This window comes from Hevea brasiliensis, chromosome 13 (assembly GCF_030052815.1).
Source record: "Hevea brasiliensis isolate MT/VB/25A 57/8 chromosome 13, ASM3005281v1, whole genome shotgun sequence".
NCBI classification, from domain to species: Eukaryota; Viridiplantae; Streptophyta; class Magnoliopsida; order Malpighiales; family Euphorbiaceae; genus Hevea; species Hevea brasiliensis.
Window position 1 is genome coordinate 87100477 of NC_079505.1, and position 9191 is coordinate 87109667.

Below are 9191 nucleotides of genomic sequence, written 5' to 3' on the forward strand. Positions count from 1 at the left end.
AATAAAAAAATATTACTATTAAATCTTTTATTTTAGTGAAATTAATGAGTTAAGTTTCTATGTTTTGAAAAATATATTTCTAGATAAAGTTATAATTTTGTTGTGAATAATAAATTTGATTTAAATTTAAGTATTTTCATTTAATTCTTTAAATATTATTTTTGTATTTTATGTATTCAGAAACAATATTTGATTAAATATCACTTGTTCTAAATCTCAAGGTGATCAAGATGATAATCTAAGAAAATTGATTTCCAATAAAAAAAAATACAAAAATGATACTCAAAGAATTTAATGAAATTATACTTAAATAACAAAAAAATGTAAATTTAGATTTAATTTTCACACAATAAAATTTTTATTTTTCATTATAATATATTTTTTAAATACAGAGATTAATTAATTAATTTTATTAAAATAAAAATATTAAATAAACAGTAGTATTTTTTAAAATATATAAACTAATAGATTAAATAGTTTAAAGAAAATGAAATATAAAAATTAATTAAATAACATGTTTTTCAAAATTAAGTAGTTAATTTTATTAAAATATAAAAATTAAATAATAACTTTATTTAAAAATTATAAAATAAATTTTGATTCCATCATTTCAATACTTAAGATAGAGGGTATTATTCCAAAAAAAAAAAAAAAACTTTAGATAGAAGGACAGCGTTTCATTGCCCATAATTTAAAATTTCCTATAAATACAATAAAAATAATGGAATGTTTAAATCAAATCCCAGTGAGCAAATGAAAAGGTGGAAATTTTATTTGAACCAATTTAATTGCTGAAAAATGGAAATGGTGACTATAAATGGCAGTGCCACCCCAGCACGCAGCTGCCCTTCCAGGACTTGCATAGACCACCAGAAACCTCAATTTGAATTGGACCTAATTGAGGAAATTTGTTAGAAAATGAAGTAATGGGAAGGGCAAAACAGTGATGGGCCTTGAGCAAGATAGCGAACCAGCGGTTCAATTCGCCGACAAAACCAGTCTAAGAGAACACGGTTAACAAAGCGGGAAACACTTACGATATTGGATAATAATATTACAGAGCCTTGAGACCCAAGACGCCGATATCCCCGATGACGTTTGATTACTGGTGTGGGTCTCTTCAGTTCAGGTTTCACTAACATTGCAAAGGGTTATAATAATGAGTTAATTACTAACCTCGAGGTGTTTGAAGTAAAAGAAATAAAATGTGTTATTCGTGTCAACAAGGAATTAGGGTGGCACAGGATTTTCGTGCAAGAAGAGGCAGAGTTATCAGTCAGCCACTAGTGCATCTTGCGTTTCCAATGCTCACAGAAAGAGCATTGACCAAACGGAATTCTGTATAATCATTTTATTTTTAGAGTTTGTTTTGAGAAGAGAAACAGAAGAAGCTCGCTCACTTTGATGACATCTCTTGAGAAGAAGACCAGAGCACAAAGGTATGCCATGCTCATTTCCTATTTCTGCAACTTCCTCAATCTCTACCCATTACCATCTTCTCTGTCTCTTGTTACTCTTCTTTTTATGTAGAAGGGTTCTCCAAGCCTGCAGGTTGGTGACTCTTTTATCTCTTCCAATCCAAAATTGGGTTCTGATGATATTATCTTTTTGTATTGACTCTTTTTATGAAACCTGGCACTGCTTTGCAGTCATTTTGGGGGTCTAGTAGGCTAGTACAAATAAATGAAAATAAATATTGCTTTGCTTCTTGCACATAACGTCGATAGCATTAAATCCATGATCAGATTTCCAGATGATAAATCCCATCAATTGATTCTTTGTGTTCTCGTTTCTCGTTAAAAGCTTAGGCTTATCAATATCTCAACTGAAGCTGAGTTGTTCTCTCTATTCTTTTGGTTTAATTGTACTTTTGATGGCTGTGCATGGAAGGGAAGAGGAGGTGAAAAAGAAGAAGATGGGAAGAACTCCTTGTTGCGATAAAGATGGAGTGAAGAAAGGAGCTTGGAGCCCCGAAGAAGACAGAATCTTGGTTCAATACATCCAGAAACATGGTCATGGTAGTTGGCGCTCCCTCCCTAAGAATGCAGGTCTCTATTTTCTTTCTTTTGTTTCTTTACTTCTTTCTGTATATGTTACTCACGTGAGCTGAATCATGAATTATTTGAAATTTGTTCGACCACTACAATCTCCAGAAATTTAAACGAAAAGAAACTCTGCAAAATTTTGTTCTGGAGGGTAAATGGCAATAACAGAGCAAAAGGCATTATTTTTTTGGCCCTTGTTTGATTCTTCATTTTGTCGTGCGTTGCTACAGAGGTGGAACTTTTTTCCATTTCAACGTGTCAAAAAGTCCTTCATGGCATTTACATTAACTTTAAATTTGTCTTATTTATTATTTTATTTTATTTCAGAGCATCTTCAACCTCCATGTCTTTTTCTAATCTTTGCTGTATTGTTTGAACAAAATCCTCTTATTCACATGTCCCTTGAATAGTTGGTTTCCAGTTAAATAGCTTCTATCAACAACAAAACAGTCGGCCAAGTTGTCACCGAAAATTTGTATGTTAGAACCGTTTAAGTAAGAGCAACTGAGCAACCCAGTCAGAGGAATAAAAATCCGATCTAATTCATGTGAAATCAAGCTGTCATAGCTGCAATAGGTTGATAATTGAACCTTAGTAAGGTCAACCTGCAACTGATACAGCTTCCAATCCAATTTGCTGGCGCGAATTTTATTGTTTCCTCCGATTTGAATTTTTGGGAATTTTACATTAGCCATGCTTTATGACTAGGTCTGCTTCGATGTGGAAAGAGCTGCCGTCTACGATGGACAAACTATCTTCGCCCCGACATTAAACGAGGCCCATTTACTCCTGAAGAAGAAGCTACCATTATTCAACTTCATGGCATGCTTGGTAACAAGTAATCCACTAGCTCATCATATTTCTTATCCATAATGCTTGAACTGCAAGTTTTTCCTAAGTTTTGTATGTGGATTTTGAAGAGGTTTTCTATTCCATGTTAAAGTTCTTGGAATAGAGAAACTTTTCTGCCTATAGATATAGCTTCTAGGCTTATAGTTCCAGCATAGGAAAATTCTATTACGGTAACTTGGCACCATAGGAATTGTTTGACATGGTTTTGAAAGTATCAGATAATAATAATAATAATAATAATAATAATAATAATAATAATAATAAAATTAATAATAATAAACCATGCTACCTATTTTGTTCATTCTAGATTTTCATTTGTACTCAATGTTAGATGCTAAAAAAATCTCAGGTGGGCATCCATAGCATCCCAATTACCAGGGAGAACTGACAATGAGATTAAGAACTTCTGGAACACACATCTGAAGAAGCGTGTCTCTACCTTAGATCAAAAGTTGCAGATTTCTTGCTCTTCTTCTGAGCCTATCAATATAAAATGTGAGTCTCCGTCAACCCGGCACATGATACAATGGGAGAGCGCCAGGGTTGAGGCTGAGGCCCGTCTGTCAATGGAATCATTGTTGCTTAACCCATCATCATCAGTTAAGATGGAATATGATTACTTTCTCCAGTTATGGAACTCTGAAGTTGGGGAATCGTTTCGCAATATCAAGGGAAAAGATGGGGAAGAGTGTGAAAGTCCTATCTCGCAAGCATCTTCATCTACAAAATTTGGGTCTGTTTCAATTGACAATGAGAATATGGTTCAAATGATGTCCATTAAACAGGAGGGCGCTCATGAACAAAAGGATAACTGCAAACCAAATGCGGATATCATAACTGGTTCAGATTCGATCAGCTCTAATGAATTTATGGATTATTCAGATACAGTATTGAAGATGCTGTTGGATGTTCCAGTTGGCAATGGTATGGAATTCACGGAAGGAAACTGAAAATTTTACCAGCTATCTCAATCTTAATTGTGATTGAGACTGTTTTCTCTAAACTTTCTGCTTTTTTGGTGTGTTACCGTTCGAAGGGCAATATCGAAGCAGTCAAGCAGATGATTTTTGGCTGCGCTTTTTCTGTATTGCCTTTGGACATCTAACATACAGTGCAGCTAGTTCCTTTTTTTTTTTTTCCTTTGTCAATGCTAAAAGGGAACAAGGATCTGAAATCAAGTGGAGTCACAGTAGGAAACATAAGTAGGATAAAAGGCAAGTTTTTTAGTTCTCCGCTCATCCAAAGTTTTCAGGGATTTTTTTGTGCATTTTGTTACAATGCAACTGATCTTGATAGGTTTCGAGCGCTACTCATTGATGCTTCCTGTATATAAAATACTTATTGGGCTAGGTAGTTCCGTTTCTGGTTTATCTTTCAGGAAGTGTATTTGAACCCGTGAATTTCAGAAGATTATATGTCAATTACTACTTCATTGACTCGATTATATATATATATATATTCACTTCTTATAAGCTTCCAAACAATTTCAATATGTACATAAATACATCAACATGAACACGCATTAATTGAACATTTGGCCAACCTCTCCTATGAGCAAACAAAAACTACTAAATTAACAAATAACTCACAAATAAATACACAAACAATACAATGTTCATTCAAACCTGAGTATTTATGTCTAAAAACATCCAAGGAGCTTCTTTGGAGCAGTTCCAGTAGCACGATACTTTGCTGCGATCTCCTCTGCCTTCAGAAGATCTTCCCCACGTTTAGCTTCAATCATTGCCCTTTTTTCATCTGCTGCCTTGTGAATTAGTGCTATTTTATTTTTCATTTTTTCCACATAATCTGCCTTCTTCTTCTCCAATTTTTCCTGCTCATATGCAAGTACGATTTCAAAAAAACCAATGTCAAGTTCAATTTAATTTTATAACATAACAGCCTTTTTCTGTACTGAATATAATAAATAGTTAGTAGCTCCAGTATTAATCTGGATATAGAATTCATTTGAGTGGGAGTCAAATTGTAGAAGTTGGTGACTTCAACTTAGTGACTGTTCAGTTGAATGAAAGTAATAGACAAGCGGAGCGCTGTGAAGTCAAACAATGGAACAGTTCGGTTAACATGCGAAGTGACGGTTACTTCATATATAAAAGGATTCAAAGGGAACACTTTGACAAATGACAGAAAGTTATAAAAGTAGCCAACTGAAATTTAAAGCTCAAATATTGCTACCTCAATTTGCTTCAACTCAGCCTCCACAGACGCTTTCCTGCTGTTCTCCCATGACACGACGGAGGATAGCTTTTTGTGAGCTCTGCTCATTAGATTTAGCAAGCTCAGTCAAGTAATCACTATCTTCATCAAAAGTCAAAAACTCAAAATCAAGCATCTCACTAGAATTGAAAAAAGAACAGCAGCCCATGATTATAGAGCTAAGGGACATTCTTTGAGCTAAAAATAGGGACAACCTATAGAAGAGAGCACCACATTTAAGAATCATAGCTTAATAGTAGTGTTGAATTTTTCAACATGGTGCATTTGACAAATCATTTTAGTATGTGTTAATATCACACGTTAATTTTGGATAGGGTTAGCACTCTTGCCTCTTGATCTAACTTTTGGGGTGAGTTACGCTTGGCTCATTTTTTAAGATGGTATTATAGTCTCCCAACCAATATTTAGGCCTCCCATGTGTTTTAACATTCTAAGTGTTTAATCTGAGCATGGGGTGTGTCAATATCCCTTATAAGGCCTCGGGCAATCCTTCGCCTAATTTAGGCTTGGTCCATTTTTTAAAGAGTATGCACATGCTGCTTGTAGGGCCATCAAAATGGAACAGATAACTAGGAAAAATAGAATTATTGTTTGGTGGGCTCATGGCCTCATGCTCTTTATGCTTTCTGAAGATAAAAACCATTCATGGGCGCCAGTGAAGTGATGACACAAATTGACCATCTAGAAACCCGACAATTGCTAGAAATAATTACTAGAGAACCCTTACTTGTTCTCTGCTTTGCTCTTTTCACTCTCTTCCCATGCTTTAATAAGTGACATTCTTTTCTCTGTTTCAACCCTCGCAAGCACGGCATCTACACAAAACAGAAGCTAGTTACTTAACTACTGATAAACAATAGCAGACATTTAAAAGTGGAGAAGAAAAAAGAGTGAGAAGGGAAAGAATCGAGCTAATGTTAACAATAGCAGCAGTACCTCGATTCACAGAACCCTCAGTACTTTTAGCCTCAGCAGACTCCGGAGCCTCTGCCACAAGAAGAAAAATCAAACATGAAGGTAATATTGACAAGAGTCTTCACTGTTAAGTGCCTTACTCTGTCCCACATTTCCCAACTCCTTAGCTATGCAATTGCGTTCAACAACATAAAAAAATTCAAACTCAAACATGTTTTGCATCACCAGAAACATGGAAATGGAATTAATACTGTTGAGCTAAAATATATTTCATGAGTAACACAAATCTGGTCCTTACAATAATTCTATCAAGAGATAGCCATGTCTAATTCTGGCTAGCTCAAAATTTATGACAAGTATTCGATAGAGGTCAGATAGTCGCATAATATTCATGGCAATTCCAATATTAAAATGACCATGCAATAATCTAAATATAACCCAAAAGCCAAGATTTTAGAAGATAGGATGGAGATTCATAAATAATCAAACAAGTGATTGGCCATTTTAATGAATAATAGATAAAAATTTGTTCCTGAAATTAGAGAAATCTAAACTGAAGTTTTGTTGCTTGGTAAAATCTAAGCTTTTGAAAAGATTGCTGAGAAAAATACTTAAATTTGATATACTTTAATTACAACAACGTTAAAATAGTTAAATTATATTTTCAAATTATATTTTTAAAATGACAATTAAAATAATGTCTTTCGAAAAAGCAAATTTCAACCACAATTCAAACTGATTCTAACACCCAAAAGAAAAAAAGTTCAGATATTTAAGTTAGATAGTATTTTTGGTTATTTTTCCTCTGAAGCTAAGTGAAGTGTGAAGATATATGACAATTTTATTTATCAGAAAAAAAAAAAAAGAAAGGGCTTTTTTTTTTCCATTTTAAAGATTCCAAAGAAATTCATCCAATGATGATTTAATAATTTGAAACAAACAGATCCTTACAAAATAAAAATAAATAAAAACAATATCACTGCACAGATGCAAAAACAACAATTTAATAATCTACATACTATTCTGAAATTAAAAAATCTTTCTTCATCTGTATTTTGTAATTCAATTATTCTGAACTTTCGAGAGAGAGATAAAAATAACCTAATTGAAAAGCAATTCTCTTAATATTTTCAACCCAACAATAAAAAAAGCAATTCTCCCAATTAAATGTTTCAAAAAGAGTAAAGTATGCTCATCAGCCAAACAGACGTTAAAGTTAAAGCCAAGGAAGGAGAAAGCAGGTAAAAGTAACTGATACAGAGCAAATACTTACTTTCAACAGCAACAAGCGCTTGGGACTCATCGCCCTTCTTTTCCGGAGGCGGCGGAATCACAGATTTCTCCTCAGCCACGTCTTTAGGAGGTTCAACAGCTTCAGGTACAGGAGCAGGAGGTGGAGGTTCCGAGGGGGTTTCTGATTCCACCTTCTTAGGCTCCTCCTCAGCCATGAAAGCCTATCCAAATATGGAAAGTGAAGATAGAAAGTAGGAAAAGATGGAAATAGAAATTGCAAAGATTACACAGGAAGCAGAGGATAATAACAATAATAAGTGAATAGTGATATTAAGAGGAGAGAAGAAAATGCCTATACAGAAGAGAGTGTTGGTTGAGATATTATAGTTGAAAGTGGGCAACTGCACCTTGAAAGTGTGAGCTGGTCTGAATTGCTAGGTTCTTGTTATGTGTCTAGCTAGCGTGCGTAAATATTAGTGAAAAAATATTTAAAAAAATTATAATTAAATTTGATAAAGTTTATTATAAAAATAAAAAATAATAAAATAATCTACTCTCACAAATTTAAAATTTCCCCTTTGTTGCAAAATTTGTTTCTTCAGGGAGTATTTTGCAATTAGAAAAGATGGGGAATAATAATGCAACTTTTTCAAGGATACCCGGTTTGTTTAGAAACGACATCGTTGGAGTAGATTTCTATTGCCTAATTTCCACCTCACTCTTCGGGTGCCCTTTAAAACGGCGTCGATTAACTGCCCTCTCTCAAAAGATTTGCTCATATCATTTGCAGATTCCGTGGTGGCGACGATTTCATTTGTGGGCCAGCCTGTAAAGCGGTTAATTATCGTCTTCACAATCAATCAATATCCCAAAGCAAATTAATCTTTTTTTAATTCATAATTAAAAAACTTCTTCAATAAAATTAACATATATACAAAATTTTATTTTAATTATTAATTATGATAAATTTTATATAATTCTCACTATAATTAAAAATTTAATGAATTCATTATATGTAAAATTTAGTTTTTAAACCTGATGGATCGAAAAATTAAACATTTTCTTAACCTCTCGTAGGATTAATTTCGAATTTATGGTTAAAGGCTAATGGAATAGCTGTTCCTACTCGGACAGTGCCAAAATTAACAAGTTGCTTGAAGGCATGTAGAACGTAGTGGGTGGCAAAACAATACCATTCAATTTCTCTTGTGTAATCATAACTCTGCCAAGAAAGCGAAGTCCCAACCACATTAAGCACTCGATTGGATTGATAACTTAATCAAATCTCAAAGTTGTTGGCTCTGCTGGTATTCTCAAGCGCTCACACTCCAAAAGCAATGTGGAACCAACAACTTTAATTCTCAAAGCCTCTCCCAAAATAGACTCCTCTGCCCGGCTGCCGACTCCACTTATTTATTTACGTAGTTATGAGAGTTACATATGGCAAATGGGCCGGATATATTTTCAACAATAGATCTAATCAAATCTTATCTTTACAAATTTGAGTAGTGTACAATTAAATTTAAATTATTAATAGATATATTTAAACTCTTTTTTTATTAAAATATTATATATATATTTATATTTAAATTAAACTCTCTTGAATTTAATTATTGAATTATTTATTATTATTAATATTAAAATGGATTACTCATGGGCTTACTTGAATCTAATAGCTCTTGTCACATGAAAATGTTGGTTAAATTACTTTAATTTTAACTATTAATTTTAATATGTTAATTAAAATCTTAATATTCGAAAATGAATTTGAAAACTTTATTTTTGATTTACATATTTTTTTACATGTTGATCTAAAAAAAAATTCCAAATCTCTCACTAATTTGGACAAATTTAAATTTAAAAAATAATACATGTGTTGGGTTTGAGTTTTATATATTAAATACTCAA

General features: G+C 33.1%; 2 protein-coding genes across 2 annotated transcripts; one reads left to right on the plus strand and one right to left on the minus strand.

Moving 5' to 3' along the window:
- The first annotated feature begins 1090 nt into the window (after positions 1–1090).
- LOC110658393 (transcription factor MYB17) lies at positions 1091–4333 on the plus strand. Its single transcript, XM_058132717.1, has 4 exons — positions 1091–1439; positions 1891–2048; positions 2754–2883; positions 3247–4333. The coding sequence occupies exons 1-4, from the start codon at positions 1405–1407 to the stop codon at positions 3845–3847; spliced, it is 924 nt and encodes a 307-aa protein (XP_057988700.1). The 5' UTR covers positions 1091–1404; the 3' UTR covers positions 3848–4333.
- Positions 4334–4403: 70 nt separating this feature from the next.
- On the minus strand, positions 4404–7771 carry LOC110658395 (remorin). Its single transcript, XM_021815976.2, has 6 exons — positions 7636–7771; positions 7324–7504; positions 6072–6122; positions 5863–5950; positions 5094–5175; positions 4404–4731 (listed from the first exon to the last, which is right to left on the minus strand). Exons 2-6 carry the CDS (start codon positions 7496–7498, stop codon positions 4537–4539), a joined length of 591 nt encoding a protein of 196 aa, XP_021671668.1. The 5' UTR covers positions 7499–7504; positions 7636–7771; the 3' UTR covers positions 4404–4536.
- Between the last annotated feature and the right edge of the window lie 1420 nt (positions 7772–9191).

Coding starts and splice junctions, on each gene's coding strand:
- LOC110658395 (XM_021815976.2), bottom strand. CDS start 7,498: ATGGCTGAGGAGGAGCCTAAGAAGGTGGAATCAGAAACCCCCTCGGAA. Junction 6,123..7,323: donor AGCGCTTGTTGCTGTTGAAA/GTAAGTATTTGC, acceptor TTCTTGTGGCAG/AGGCTCCGGAGTCTGCTGAG. Junction 5,176..5,862: donor AAGAGCAAAGCAGAGAACAA/GTAAGGGTTCTC, acceptor TCTAATGAGCAG/AGCTCACAAAAAGCTATCCT.
- LOC110658393 (XM_058132717.1), top strand. CDS start 1,405: ATGACATCTCTTGAGAAGAAGACCAGAGCACAAAG. Junction 2,049..2,753: donor CTCCCTCCCTAAGAATGCAG/GTCTCTATTTTC, acceptor CTTTATGACTAG/GTCTGCTTCGATGTGGAAAG. Junction 2,884..3,246: donor CATGGCATGCTTGGTAACAA/GTAATCCACTAG, acceptor AAAAAATCTCAG/GTGGGCATCCATAGCATCCC.